This window comes from Beta vulgaris, chromosome 4 (assembly GCF_026745355.1).
Source record: "Beta vulgaris subsp. vulgaris cultivar EL10 chromosome 4, EL10.2, whole genome shotgun sequence".
In the NCBI taxonomy this organism is placed as follows: Eukaryota; Viridiplantae; Streptophyta; class Magnoliopsida; order Caryophyllales; family Amaranthaceae; genus Beta; species Beta vulgaris.
This window is the reverse complement of record NC_079205.1, coordinates 61,492,260-61,507,096: the sequence shown is the minus strand read 5'-3', so window position 1 is coordinate 61,507,096 and position 14,837 is coordinate 61,492,260. Positions and strand designations below refer to the sequence as shown.

Genomic DNA, 14,837 nt, shown 5'->3' with positions numbered 1-14,837 from the left:
AAAATTCAGCATTTCTTGTGAAAACGCAGCAAAACAAAGGGAAGGAGCTGTGTTTTGCATCTCAGTCATCATTCTCTTCAGCACAAGGGCCGAGGCTCCATTTCCTATACAAAAAGAGGATTTCCTTCAATCCTCTTGCTAAGAGGATCCTCTTGCTTTGGTCTACAATGGAGAGGAGCTCCTTTTTGAGAAGAGAGAGAGCTAAAAGGAGAAGAAATCCTCTCCATTGTGGATGCTCTAAGCAAGGTTTGACTTAATGATAAAGGTTTGATCTGCTGACTTATAAAATAATCAAACCAAACCCTACTAATTTTTATCTAGATCATACGATAGTAATCGTGGAGTTATACTCTATTTTTTTAATCTGAACTGAGTTTAATTCGTCTGAACTTCTTCTAAACTAAACTAAATTTACATTAATTGAATTGAATTTAGAAGGAGTTTAAGTAACATTTTTTAAAGTTACCTCCCACCATTTGCAAAAATCGAAAATCCACCGCCATTATGATATTTGATATTCATGAATGAATTTCCTCTTTGTTAATTTTTATTCTTTTGGTGCTAACATGCTCTCAAATTATATTTACGAGTTATTTCCTCTACAGAAATTACGCATATTCTAAGCAAATCACCAGGAGAAAAAGCACCCAGAAAGGAGAAAAGTAAGCAAAATCGAGAAAAAAAAAATGATAAATTTGGGCGAAGAAGATGTTCTTCCAAAACTCAATGAAATCCCAGAAAAAACATTAGGGTTTATCAACAATCAAGGGTTTTACTTTAACCTCCTTGAAAATCCTTCAAAGTTTGAAGCTTTATCCATGGAATTCAATGCAAAATGTGCGCACCTTCAAACCCACCTCCAAAATCTCCATACAAATCTTGGAAGTTTGTTAATTTCCTCTTCTTCTCGTTCAATTCGCGCCAAATCTTCTCTTGAAGATTTCATCTTTAATTTGGAAAATCTCAGCATCATTTCTTCCTACTGTAAGTCATTTTTTTTTTTTTTGATTTTCCCTGTTCTTCAATTGTTGTAAATTAAGCAATTAAGTTTTCAAATGTGACCCAGATCTAATTTAGTGAACTAATTTGTTTGATAGGTGGAAATAGGGCTGAATGTAGGAAAATTGAGAAGATTATTGGCAAAGATTTGCCATATATTGCGAGGGAATTGCGGCGGATCGAAAGTATACGTGAGTATGCAGGTGGGTATTGCTGATTTTGTAAAGTGGGCATGTAAAAATTGAGAACATGGTTTTTCAATTTCTATGTTTTGCTTGTTTTTCTAGATTTGATGGTTTGATTCCTTTAGCTGATGTGGGTGTCTGTTTATTTGTGGTTAGTTTCTATCTTATAACATGGCATTTACACAAAGATTGTATATCTTTTTTCTATTTTTGGTTGTTCCCATTTTGTGGTTCTCTTTAGCAAATACATGGTTTTTTCACCCAAGTTTCGGCTTTTCGCAATGTGACATCACTGTCATTGGTGGAAGTTAGATTGGAGGGTGGTTGTTAGCTGAAGGAGTTATAGACTTTTGTTTCCTAAGCATGGTACCCATGAAAAGCCAAAGTTGTGATTGTAATTTGTGGAGTGCCTTGTTAGTTGCTTCATGTGGAATATTGATTTGTAGCTTTTGGAATGTCAATTAGTAGCTTTCTAGATGTTTGGTTAGTGAAGGATGGATATTGGGGTTAAGAATCAGAACTAAATTTTAACAATTGGTTTCTTCTTTATTTGTTTCTTTTTGTGTGGTGTTTCTCTTTCTCGGCCATGAATTTAGGATTGAGCGAATGATGTTAGGTACCTTGGCTGTCGATGGGTCTGCTGGTGCGAGAATTGTTCGTACGTTCTGGATAGTTTGTGCAATTAAGTAACAGTGTGGTAACAGAACATCTATGGATACCTCGCACTCGTCCTTTGAATACAGGGTGAGACGTTGTCTCAATTGTAGAATTATTAAGTGTATCATTCATATACGTTAGGTGTTAGACAAGGGCTCCTTGTATTTTCATTCTAATGTATATGTATGATCTATATGGAAATTGAGAAAATGAAATATATATGCACAATGTTTTACCAACTCCACCTGCCTAATCACGGGCATTTTGGAAAATAAGATGCCAAAGAAATGCTTGAATTCCCTTTTTTATTATCTTCACTTGATTTTCTCTTGTTGAGTTCTTTGTCTTATTCACTTGGTCATTTCTCCTGTGTGATTAACATGTAAAGCTTAAGCTTGTTTATAGTAAGTTGCTCTTACATGATAAGGCCTGGTAAGCTATTATTACTTTTTCAGTAAGTAGGTTGTGGACCATTATGTATGCATGCAAAAACTTACTGCTAAGTATTTGAATTATTTAGGGATTGCTCTAAAGTTGGAAACCCTGGTTGGAGATCTTGAGGATGCCATATTATCTGCTTTGGATCGACGCGTTGGCTATACTTTCTCAAGAACTGATCCGAGTCCATCGATTCTAGGAGTAATAACCGACTTTGCCCTGTTCTTTCTCCTTTCATGTATGTGCATGTAGACATTGATTATAAGTATCATACTTTGAATTATAAAATGGAGAAAAAGAAACAAAGGAAGCATTGGGACAGGCACAAATTTATATACCTTTTTTTCAATGGATTTGCAGCGTGTTCATGCAAAATTAGACAATGTTCATAGGGCTGTGAAGGCCATCAACAATATTGAGGAGCTTCTGTTGGGTGTACTGAAAAATCATCCTCATTGGTGCAACCTCTTGAAGGCTGTTGATGCCAGAGTGGATAAGATTTTAGGCGTGCTTAGGCCTCAGATAATTGCTGATCATCGCAGTCTTCTTGCTTCTCTAGGATGGCCTCCCAAATTTTCAACATCAAACACGGAAAATAGCGAGGCTACAGGCATCCCAAATCCCCTAGTTCTCATGCAAGGTGAAAAGAAAGAAAGTTATTCCCAAAGCTTTCTAGCACTTTGTGCATTGCAGCATGTACAGTTGCAGAGGGAAGAATGGCACCTTATTTTGTTGGGCCAAAAGAAAGAAGAAACTGTGGGGCTTTGGGCCATAGATGAACTAGTTTTATCTATAGCATCAAGGATTGAGCATCATTTGCTCAAATGGATTGGTCAGCCGGAGTTTATGTTTGCGCTTGTTTACAAAATTACGCATGATTTTATTGAAGGAGTCGATGATGTTTTGCAGCCTCTGATTGATGAGGCAAGGCTAGTCAGTTGTAGTGCTAAGGAAGCTTGGGTGTCTTCAATGGTGCAAGTTCTCTCTGGATTTTTGGAAAAATATGTGTTCCCAGTTCTTGCTGGAAGATACAAAGAGAAAGACACTAAAGCAGATACTATTTCTTCCTGGCTTCACCTTATCGATGAAATTGTCAAATTTGATAAACGTATGCAATCCTTTATTAGTTCAGAAACATATGTTTTCCCGGGGCCGACAACAAGTATATCAGCATTGTCTCTATTTTGTGATAGACCTGATTGGCTCCATATTTGGGCTAAAATAGAGCTGAAGGATGCCTGGAATAAAGTAAAAACAGAACTGAAGAATGAACAAGCTTGGTCTACTGATCATAAACTCATGACAGAAAATAACCATTACATTCTCTCTACCAGAGAACAATACAAAGCTCCTTCAGCTGCAGAATTTGCTCTTAAGACAGCTTGGGAAATGATCCAGCGCTGCCAGACTTTGCCAGGTACTGCACGTCGAGTTCAGTTCATTAGATCAGCACCTGGGAAGTTCCTTTGGCGCTTCTTCAAAGTTTTGCTTCTAAGGTATAAGAGCGCTCAAGGAAATCTAGTGAAGGTCTGTCAATTGATCAATGCAGCCAGATTTTCCGAATTCAAATTGCAAGAATGGAGTGATGATGTGGATCTTTTGGAGCTGAGACTCGCAGAAACAGGTAGAAAGAATGACAGTTGCTTCTTTGAAGAAGAAATTGAGAGCTTAACTGAGATGCAGACTAATTGGGTAATGGCGTTAATAACTCATGTTCTTCACCAGTTTGAAAATAACTCGTTCTATTATTTCAAGAATGTGGAACAATTTGAGCAAGTTACTGAAAGTGATATAACTATATCTGATGATCTTGTGGAAGCACTGGATAATTTGAGAAGCGAACTTCTTCTGATCAAAGAGCATCTAAATGCTTTCAACTTTTTGGATACATGGAGAAGTATAGCTGATGGACTTGACCATTTTATATTTCGCAGTTTCCTCTCCCTCGATGTTCGATTGTCTGATATGGGAGTTAAACAGTTGATGGCTGATATGGAAGGTCTGTTCATTGCTTTTAAGGCCTTCTGTGCTCGCCCCGAAGCGTTTTTCTCATGTATTAGAGATTTGGTTAAGCTCTTGAAATTGGGTAAACAGGAGGTGAAGGATTTGAAGTCCAACCTATTAGACAGTGTAAAATGTTCTGATTGCTTGTTAACTTATAGTATTTTCAGTTTATCTGTAGATCAGACATTACAGATCTTGAATAAGAGAACATTTTTTGGCTGAGATACTTTGAATCAGAAATTTTGCTTTCTTTTCCCCTTATTTATCATTTCATATTTTTGGTCTGATTAATGAGAAGTGACCATTGTTTTAAATAAATTGCCACTTTAACATCCACAGTTATGGCTTGAAATGCCAGAATAATTTGATATCTTTTACTCATGCCTTGTTTGTTTCCAAAAATACTAAAGGGAATGTATGTGTTTTTCTTATTCTTCCCTCTTATGCTACTTCTATTTAATCTTTGACACGTTAATATCGTGCAATTCTCTCAATTCTTTCGTCTGTTTTTCTCTTCCATTTATTAACTATCCACGGATGCTATCTCTTCGAGTGCATTCATAATATATCCGGGTATATCATACGACTATTTTTTATTCATTTGGAGCTTCATTTATTATGAGATTATGCTCATTTGGAGTTTCAAATGAGCAATGAGCAAAAAAAAAAAAAAAAAAAAAAGCCTTGGGTGTACCATGCTAATGGTACATCCGGGTGTATTATAACCTATCCCCTCTACTCCTTTCTCTCATCTCTTTTCACAAAAAAAAATTCTAGAGGAACTACCATGGATGTTTTCATCTATAGTGAGCCCCTTCTTTCTCTCCTTTTTTGCAGTTTCTAGTTTACTTTCTTACTTTATCTCCTTTTTTTGCTGTTCAATAAGTGTCATCTTGTGATGTCTTTTTTCTTTATGGCTATTATAGTCACTCCCTTCACGGTGGGTGTATTAGTTTTTTTTTTTGTTTGTCAGTGGGCTTTAGAGTTTTAGACCTTGGTTCCAGACTTTCAGTTAAAGGTTGATTTGTGGATAGGATTTTGTACAGGATTGCGGTCAATACTTCACGTAAATTGGTTGAATTAACCTAGCTCTACATCAGGTCATTAGACCCCATCGAAGAAGACTGCATGAAATAACGATATGAAAGAGGAATATTTAAGAAGGTTAATTCTGCTCAACGTTCGTGGTTTTGCTAGATTGGAATTAAACTTTCAATTAGATCTATATATTTTAGTTTATGATTTCTATTGTAGATATCGTTTTGACTTCATATTATAGAATGAATTTTCTCTTTTAAAAAACTATCCACGTATTTTCTCTTTTAAAAAACTATCCACGTATCTCAAATAACACAAAAAGTTTGTTATGATACAATGGTTGTGGAAGGAGGGAACCGAGACAAACACTCTCTTCAGTCAACAATTAGGTATATACTTGACAATGTCATCCAATTTTAATGGGCAGAATCGTGTGGGATAGTATAAAAGGTTTGAGATCATCATTGAATTATTAATTAATACTACTATGGTAATCTTCCTAGTTCTGTATACAAGCTACATCAATAAGATCCAAAAAGATTTGAAATTTTAAAACTTAACGTCATATCTAATTATCTATTACTTTCAGGAATTTCAAAGAAAAGTTTTGACCTTGAAGTTAAAACGAAATAAAGTTTATTCGTTAGTTCGACATCTTTCCGACATACTTCATACCAGGCTATAATACTCTCGCAAATTAGTAGGTGCACACGTACGTATGGTGAGAAAGGTGCGCACGATAAACATCAAGCACTAGGTTATGAACATAAAGAGCCAATACCAATGAACATATACTAACAGAGATTTACATATATTCATTTGACTTGTTAGCCATATACACGTGTTCATTTGACTTGTTTGCCATGTACATGTGTTCATTTAACTTGTTATTCATGTATATTTGACTTGTTAGCCATATACATATGCGCACAGTGCTTATCATATGAACGTGTGCACCATCTACGAATTGCAATAACCCTTAAATTTCTTTTTATCTTCATCTTTGCCAAACACCCCATATTTTTCACTTCCTTACCAAATTATTATGTTCATCACAATTCTTCAAATTTAGGCAAATGTTCCCATCTACAAACCCAAACACAAACACAAACCCAAACCCAAACCCAAACACAAAGAGAGGAAAGGTATTTATAGGATTATTATAGGAAACTCCAATCTTTTTGTTTAACCTCCTTCTTCTTCATCTACTTCGCTATTTCTGCTAATACTCTCTCTCCTAATCTCTTCTTCTACAAACCCTATTTTAATGGCGGTTGCAGCTACAGGACAACTCAACTTGGAGAATTTATCGTCATGTGGCTCGCGAAGTGTCGATTGTTTCCAGAAATTGGAACAAATTGGTGAAGGAACTTACGCGTAATTCTCCTTTTTACCTACTTTTTCGTTTCAATTTACTTTTTGTGTGTTTCGATCATGCTGTTATTTTAAGCTGTTTGATTGCCTAACTTTAGTTGTCTGCTATTTAACAAGTAGGGTTTCATAGTTTTTTTTAGTAATCTGAAATTTTGGGGGTAATTGAAGATAAATTAGATGCTTAAAAGGGTTTAATATTGTGATTTGTGAAAACATTTGGGGTTAGGTAAGATTGGAGTGGGTTAAAACTGATTTTTTCTGCTGAAACCCTTATTTGTGGTGCTTATATGATGAGCTAAACATGAATAGCTGCAGTTTGTTCTTGGATGGGTTTTATGTTTTGTGGGTACTTCTTGATTACATCTTTTATTGAGGTTTGGTCAAATTGGCTGAGAATTTAAGGTGTGGATTGCGAAAGGGGAGTGATTTTACGTCGGCTGGGAGTGGCAATGGTTGGTGTAGTGCCTTGTAGATGAACATTGTTGAGCTAGAAAACTCATCCAGCTGTTATGTGTTTGTGTCTAGGTCAGATATTAATGGGTGAGAGACTTATTTAATCTTAACATGACCCTTTTATGGCACTGGGTACACCTCTTCCTTCTTAACAATAATACTGTACCTTCATCTTCCTTTTTGATCGCCATGGCATGATTGAAACCTTTTCTCAAGCACCCCATGATCGGTTGTTTCCACTGTGACTTCTCCTCGTCTTCCCATTTCTTACGAAATCTAGACACACAGAAGGAAGGAGGGATGTGCAATCATAATTCATAGCTGAGTCTTTGTCCCTTGATGGTTAAACTTGTTTACTAGTAGCAGGGAATCTAAGGAAGTATAGACTTCTGCCAACTCCAGTTCTTAATAAGTTGGACCTAATTTATTTCCAATGACTGCTGCAATAAAGAGTGGGGATGTGGTGTGCGCTCAGAGAGGAACAGTGGTGGGATATATTGTTTGGCTGCAAATGAGGATGTTTAGAGAAGAGGAACAGGCGGAGATAGGGGGCTGAGATAGTGAGATGAAGTGGATTAAAGGGAGGAGGCGGGGGGGGGGGGTGAGATGGTGAGGGCAAGGGGAAGGAAGGGGAAGGCTTAGATGTTTATTGTCAACTTAAAAAATGGTAGAAAGAGGTTACGGTATGTTTTACAACACAATAAACAACTGGAATCATGTGTAGTTGTATAGTATTACACTATTACTGATTCTATGTCTAATGATCTCATTTTTAAACACTAACATTGGAAGTGAAACAGTTGCTACTTGACTTTTGTCAACACAATAAACACTTTTGTCAACTTTTTTGTGTCCTAATATTTTTTGTAGATCTTTTTAAGCTTCATTGATATGATTGTTCTTGGGTCTTTTAATTTGTACTTTTAACATTTATCTGCTGGCTATAGTAGTGTATAATTGGTAGTGTTCTTATGTAAATCTGATAGGAAAATAGGAAGATATCATATTGTTATTTTCTGATGTGGCCTGTCAATCCGATGCCAGCGTAGTGGGTTAGGTAGAGTATTATCTTATGCTGACCTAAAAAGTTCAATATCTGACGTAGCACACTTATTTCCAACTTTTAGGTCTATATTGTGGACTTTTCTCAAAACAAGAGAGCTAATATTTAGCTAGCCCTATCAATTATGAAGTATTCACTATAGATATGTGGCAACTGGCAACTATTAACACCCATATATATATAATGTACTCTAGGATCAGGCTTTCTTTGTGAATTTGTCTTGTTTGGATGGTATTTAAAACTATGTTGCAGGCTCTACCACATGTAATGTTTGGTTACACTGATGATTTTTCGACATGCGTTGGCTATATGATTGGGATGAAGACGTCCTTCCTGTTTGTAAATGTAAGACCGGACAAAAAAGTGATATTTTGAGCTAATTCTCTAATGTGACGTTTATAGCTGTGTGTAGCATTTGTGCCATGTGGTTGATCAAATTAGTTGCTGTGGCTTGTGAATTTTTGCTTGATACTGTACATATATGTTTATAGATACAATTGAATGTTAGCCTACCTTTTCTCCTGTTTCTCCAAGAAAAGTTGAAGACTTGTTAAGGTGTCAACATCTTTTCTATATTTTTACTCATCTTGGTTCTCATTTGTGTTGAAGGCATTATTTCTTTGTTTGCCTTTCATGTGTAGTATGATATGTGAATAAAGGCAGAATGAATATATTGTGTTCTCTCTTTTTTGTTCTTGATCTTCTACTTGCAGACAAGTGTACAAAGCTAAAGAAATTCAAACTGGAGAAGTTGTTGCTTTAAAGAAAATAAGAATGGAGAATGAGAAGGAAGGGGTATGCACTCAGGAAACAAGCGAACTCTATTTATTCTCAATATTAATATATCTTGAAACTTCATTAAGGAACGTTCAATACTTCAATGCTTAATCTACAAGACGTGTAATGAATTTTAACTGGTTTTCCAGTTTCCCATTACTGCCATACGTGAAATCAAGATTCTGCAGAAGCTCCAACACGAAAATGTAGTCAAACTAAAAGAGATTATCGTGGCTTCTCCAGGTGAGATACATTGGCTTTCAACCTTTTTGTCTATTAATAACTATATGGATTAGTTTCATGCATATGTGGCTTGAATGTTTATTTATTGCACGTTTGTTCCCAGGTCCAGAGAAGGATGAACAAGGGAAGCCAGGCAAGTAAATATATTGGGCTTTGTTTTGCACTTTTCAGATTCGCTGCAAGCACAGTACACACTTCCTATATCATTTTCCATCGTGGTATCTTTTGCACTTTTAAAATGAACTTTGTGTGCTTGCTGCTGTTGATTACAAATATGAAGGTGGCATCTTCATGGTCTTTGAGTACATGGATCATGATTTAGCTGGTCTCGCTCGTTGTGCTTCAACATTTTCTGTCCCACAGATCAAGGTATAGGGATTCTTCCCAAACCTGTTTCTATTATATTATTCAATTTTGGTAACAACTAACAAGTGCTTGATTTTTTAAATTCCAACTTCCAGTGCTATATGAAACAGCTTTTGATGGGACTCCATTATTGTCATGTAAACAAAGTACTGCATCGTGATATAAAAGGTCTCAATGGAGCAGTTTTTCTCTATTATTTGCTGACACTTCACTTGTACATGGACTAATAATCTTATATCTGTTTGTAATTCTAGGTGCAAATCTTCTTATAGACAATAAGGGAACTTTAAAACTTGCAGATTTTGGCCTTGCCCGTTTTTTTGCAAATGAGCATAATAGTAATCTTACAAATCGTGTCATTACCCTGTGGTATAGGTATGTAGTTGATTTGGTGAAGGATAGTATGTCTCTCTCTGTTTCCTGTGTTTGCTTATAACTGCTATGTAGTTTCTGCTAGAATTCTTTTTCCAGATCAATTGCTAATGCACATCCACTGTTGTAGACCTCCAGAGCTGCTGCTTGGAAGCACAAAGTATGGTCCTGCTGTTGATATGTGGTCAGTTGGTTGTATCTTTGCAGAGCTTCTCGATGGAAAACCATTGATTCCTGGGAAAGATGAGGTAAAGCAGGAACAAAGAAAACCATTAAACCACATTTTAAGTCTCTGTAGCATTTCCTTTTTGTATTTTTTTTTGTGGGGAGGGGGGGGGGTGATCAATAAAGTTAACCCTTTCATTAATTATTCACTAAGAAACATCTAAATTATGTTGTCTCCTAGCTTAGGAGCAACCCTATCAGCTGCAACACTCTCCTGCCTAAAATACGAGTCAAGGAAACCCGGGAAGCATATTCATGAAGTTCCTGATTTCTTTTGATAAGTTGCCGCAACTGATTGTTTTCTTCTCCTTCTTAAGAATAATTGCAGTTCACCTTTCGCATTAAATCCGCATCTTCTTTATTCCAAGCCATCTTCAAGTCTCAAAGGATGGCTATAGATTTGCTTTCATTACCCTGCAGACTTCAGCTCTTTCTCGTGCAATCTAATCTCGTTATTGCTAAAATTCATTTCAAGGCTGTAAGCTGCTAGATTATTGATTCTTTCTTTTATTGCGCTCTATCTAATCTGGTAGAAAATTCCTGAGTTGCTTGGGTAAATTGTTATTGCCAAGTTGAGAACAAATCTTTCTTTGTGTAAACCTATCACTTACCAGAATCTTGTAGGCTGGTCCGGGCGCCTTTGTTTTTTGTAGTAAAGTGACTATTGATACGTAGTAGTCTTCGATTTATAATAGGTTGTTTTCATACATTTACCAGGCAACTTCTGATTGAGGTTTATATGCTTCCTTTTTGATCTTTTTAAAGTGTTCTTGCTAACTTTTGATTCTCTCCAGAAGTTGATAATGTAGATCATGCAAATGTGCTGGTTGTGACAAAATTATTAGTAGATTTTACTGTTGTGCTTTTTGCTAGAATAGCTTGTATGTGTTTTTGGCTTTTTGTAGTCATGTAAGGTAAGGCATTATGTGAAACAGCTCACTGTTTCTCCCGTATTGCTGTACTTTTTATCTGTCTTGAATTAGATCCTTAAGGCAAAGCGTGGATTATACACTAGGGTGTATAGTGCTCATCGTGCACCCTAAAGAATACATCATTCTTGTAACATAACACATAATAAAATATTAAAGAACATGTAAATTTCTAATTACAAAAGAACATAAGTCATAATGTAAAGAACATATAGTAACCAAACATCTAGTTCAAACTAAAAGAACATACGTTTTAAAATTCAAAATTTTAAAAAAGAATCTCGCTAACAATCATATTTGGAAAGGGGAAACAAGTTGCAAAATTTAGGGAAGCAAATAACAACCTCTTTTACAAAATCATTGACTCTTAATATGTTAAAATACGTCGTTTAGGAGAGGGTGCACCATCCTCTACATACGCTTGGGTGCATGTTCCTATTTGCTAGGATCTAGTGCAAACACTCTCTTTTCTTGAAAGGGTAAGGAGAGTTGTTTTGACATCTTATATCTTATGTGATATGGGAGCATACTAAGTGTGGGTTGCCTTGTCATGCAATGCAATTTCATGGTGTTAGATATTCTGCTACTTGTGTTACCTAAACTCACCATGAAATTGGCCCAACACAAGTAGCAGAATATCTAACACCATGGTTAGATATTCTCCCGTTTCGTTTTAAATGTAACAAAGGGGTATTATTTGTGAGATATTAGAATATTCATTTGTTGCATTTAAAACGAAATAGAGGAAGTAAGAAATATACCCTCTGTTTAAAAATACTTGCAACTATTTGACTTTCACGATTTTAATGGCACATCTTTGACCATTGGTATCTCCAATTATCAATTAGTAAAAGTTAACTTTTACATTCGGAAAATACATATTGAGACTTGTTTTAACATCTTAGTTGATTAAAATTTTCAATTAAGTATCATAAAAAAGTTATAGTCAAGACTCAAGATTAATAGATAAATAGTGCAAAAGTCAAGTGGTTGCAAGTATTAAGAAACGGAGGAAGTATAGCATATGCTCTGTAATCATTCCTATCAATAATTTTCTTGCTAAATCTGCACCTCACTTTCGTCTAGCTAGTTTTGCAGAAGTGGTGTCCATATTCTTGGGAAAGAGAAAAGTTTAACTTTGAGGACTGGTCTTAGGTTAATGAGTTGATGATGGAGGAAGAAGGGAGGGGGTGGGGTTCCCAACCTTTCTCTATGTTTTTGTAGCTTTTAGTCAAACTTTGAGGACTAATATAATGCTCGTAGATAAAGTAATGGGGTATCATGCTCTTTAGATCCTAGCTCTTACCAGGATTCAGGTCTTGGTTCCAGGGAGGATTGCCCCTGTCTCACCACTCTATATGGTAAAACATGATGGACCTAAACTCAGGCTGACCCCCGAACAAAGGGATTGGGCGTTGGGCAGGTATCGACAATTTAAGAACCGTAGAAGAGAGGAAGATCTAAGATTGGACAAGGAAAGTTTGTATTTGTGGATAAGAGTTGTTGGTGAGTCCCTTTCTAAGTTCAGGGAGGCAATATTGGCCGCAGGGACAAACTAAACCTTAAGGTCATTGCAGCATTCACATCGTTTTGTGTCATGCATTATCCCATGCTTTTCCTGTCATTTAATGTGGCACCTTCAGTTCTTAACTAATATCTTGTGATTGCTGAGGGACTACTCCCTTCTGCTAACGGAAGTTTTTTACTAATCATTGGTTGTTCTTTTTTCTTATTATTATCTTAGCCAGAACAAATAAATAAGATCTTTGAGCTGTGTGGAACCCCAGATGAGTCCAGCTGGCCTGGGGTTACAAAGCTACCTTGGTATACTAATTTCAAGCCAAACAGGCCATTGAAGAGGCGTCTTCGGGAGCATTTCAGACTGTAAGTTCGAGGGCATGAGAAACTGTGAATTGTTTTGTTCAATTAAATCACTCACTATTAAAATTTCTTTTTGTGATAGCCTTGATCGCCATGCGTTCGATCTGCTGGAGAAGATGCTGACTCTTGATCCTGCACAGGTATTAAATGGCAGGTTACCTTATTAACAATTGATTGGTTGTGGCTTGTTAAGATTAATTCTGTGTAGAAGGAAATGAAAACAGATAATGTGGCTGGTCGCTGTGAGCTTGTATCACTTATTGGTTGTCTAAAATCTGCCATTTGCTTTTCCATTACTTCGAGCTTGCTTTATAACGAAATAATCACATTTACTCGTTTCCTTTCACACTAAATCCTTTAATGTTGATACAGAGGATCTCTACCGGGGACGCGCTTGATGCTGAGTACTTTTGGACTGATCCTTTGCCGTGTGATCCTAAGAGGTCCCTTCATTTCTTCTTTCCTTGAATATCTAACTGGTTTTTATGTGAGTGCATTGCACAGAGATTTATCATTGAATCATGAAATGAGTCAGGTTATCTAAAAAAATGCAGTATTTTTTTTTTTGTTGAAATTGTATTTATAAAGGATTATATAGTCCTACAAAGCATTTCGAAAACATGTATCTTGACAGTTGATGATACTTTTTGCCTATTTGCATGCTTTCATGCTCCTTTATTTTTTAATTATTATTTGTATTTAATATTCTACATCTTCATATCATATAATTAGATTCTCCAAATTAATGATTTTAGAAAATAAAGGTTTGTTATAGATGTCATCTGCAACTTAAAACTCGTTTGAAACAGATTTTTTTTGGGCAATGTTTAAAATAGATTCTTGTCATACTTCCTTTTGAGTTTCTCACAAAACCCAGTGCTTTGGTGAAGCAGTTTACCGAAGTATGAATCGTCGCATGAATTCCAGACAAAGCAGAAACGTCAAAAGCAAAGACAGCACGAGGAAGCCGCTAAACATCAAAAACAGCATCCTCCAGCATATTCCCGTGCTTTTCCCATTCAGCAGTCTGGTCAATCTCATGCTCAGACACAGGCTGGACCTAATCAGCCCATGCAAGGCTCTCAGCACCCTGTTCTTTCTGGGCCTGGTCATCATCACGGGAACCCACGAGGACCGTCCAGATATTCACAGAGTGGAAACCCTGGTGGTAACCGTAATCGCCCTAACAGGGGTGGTCAAGGTGGTGAGAGAGGCTATGGCAATGTCCCCTATATGCAACATGGACGGGGCCAAGCATATGGTTCAAATGGGTTGCCAGTCACAGGCCCACGAGGTGGTAATTCTAGTGGTTATGATGGTTCCCGAAATTACCAGCAAGGTGGTCCGTATGATGGGTCCGGTTCTGGCCGAGGATCAAACATGATGGGTAGGAAACATAGTCAGCAGCATGGTTGGAAACAGCAGTAATCATAGGCTTTGCAATGAGCATAAGGCAACTTGGACCGCCTTTCTTCATGCTAGATTTAGACATTGGGTCTAGCAAGAAAGTGTTTATGGGTTAAGAATAACATCATGGATCCAAGTTTGCAATTGTTTTTTGGTTACTGATGAATCTGTACAATTAGGCAGCTCCGGAAGATGGGTTGATGTACGAATTATGATTTTTTTATGATTTACTTTTTGGTTAATGAGTTTTATAAGAGAACTGTGCCCTTTTCTTTTCTTGCCTCAGCTTTTCTACTGATCAGTACGCAGTAGCTTAGCCTTGATGTATTTATCTAGCGAGAGACCAACTTTATTTGTACAATCTGATGCCTTTTCAAGTTAAACTCTATAAAGTTCAACCATATTACGATACTATCATGTAATCTT

General features: G+C 36.6%; 2 protein-coding genes across 2 annotated transcripts; both read left to right on the top strand.

Moving 5' to 3' along the window:
• Nucleotides 1-465: 465 nt before the first annotated feature.
• On the top strand, nt 466-4,544 carry LOC104890149 (RINT1-like protein MAG2L). Its single transcript, XM_010675534.4, has 4 exons — nt 466-984; nt 1,098-1,202; nt 2,362-2,480; nt 2,640-4,544. Exons 1-4 carry the CDS (start codon nt 687-689, stop codon nt 4,503-4,505), a joined length of 2,388 nt encoding a protein of 795 aa, XP_010673836.2. The 5' UTR covers nt 466-686; the 3' UTR covers nt 4,506-4,544.
• Nucleotides 4,545-6,396: 1,852 nt separating this feature from the next.
• LOC104890150 (cyclin-dependent kinase C-1) lies at nt 6,397-14,825 on the top strand. The gene is made up of 12 exons (XM_010675535.4): nt 6,397-6,698; nt 8,925-9,006; nt 9,138-9,231; nt 9,335-9,364; nt 9,512-9,600; nt 9,693-9,765; nt 9,852-9,972; nt 10,100-10,217; nt 12,868-13,007; nt 13,087-13,144; nt 13,377-13,447; nt 13,898-14,825. Exons 1-12 carry the CDS (start codon nt 6,589-6,591, stop codon nt 14,430-14,432), a joined length of 1,521 nt encoding a protein of 506 aa, XP_010673837.1. The 5' UTR covers nt 6,397-6,588; the 3' UTR covers nt 14,433-14,825.
• Nucleotides 14,826-14,837: the final 12 nt, after the last annotated feature.

What these genes read in the sequence shown, in the direction of transcription:
- LOC104890149 (XM_010675534.4), top strand. Translation starts at nt 687, where the DNA reads ATGATAAATTTGGGCGAAGAAGATGTTCTTCCAAAACTCAATGAAATC. An exon ending in AAGTATACGTGAGTATGCAG is followed by an intron (nt 1,203 to 2,361) that starts GTGGGTATTGCT and finishes TGAATTATTTAG; the next exon opens with GGATTGCTCTAAAGTTGGAA. An exon ending in CGAGTCCATCGATTCTAGGA is followed by an intron (nt 2,481 to 2,639) that starts GTAATAACCGAC and finishes ATGGATTTGCAG; the next exon opens with CGTGTTCATGCAAAATTAGA.
- LOC104890150 (XM_010675535.4), top strand. Translation starts at nt 6,589, where the DNA reads ATGGCGGTTGCAGCTACAGGACAACTCAACTTGGAGAATTTATCGTCA. An exon ending in GTCATTACCCTGTGGTATAG is followed by an intron (nt 9,973 to 10,099) that starts GTATGTAGTTGA and finishes CCACTGTTGTAG; the next exon opens with ACCTCCAGAGCTGCTGCTTG. An exon ending in CTTCGGGAGCATTTCAGACT is followed by an intron (nt 13,008 to 13,086) that starts GTAAGTTCGAGG and finishes TTTTTGTGATAG; the next exon opens with CCTTGATCGCCATGCGTTCG.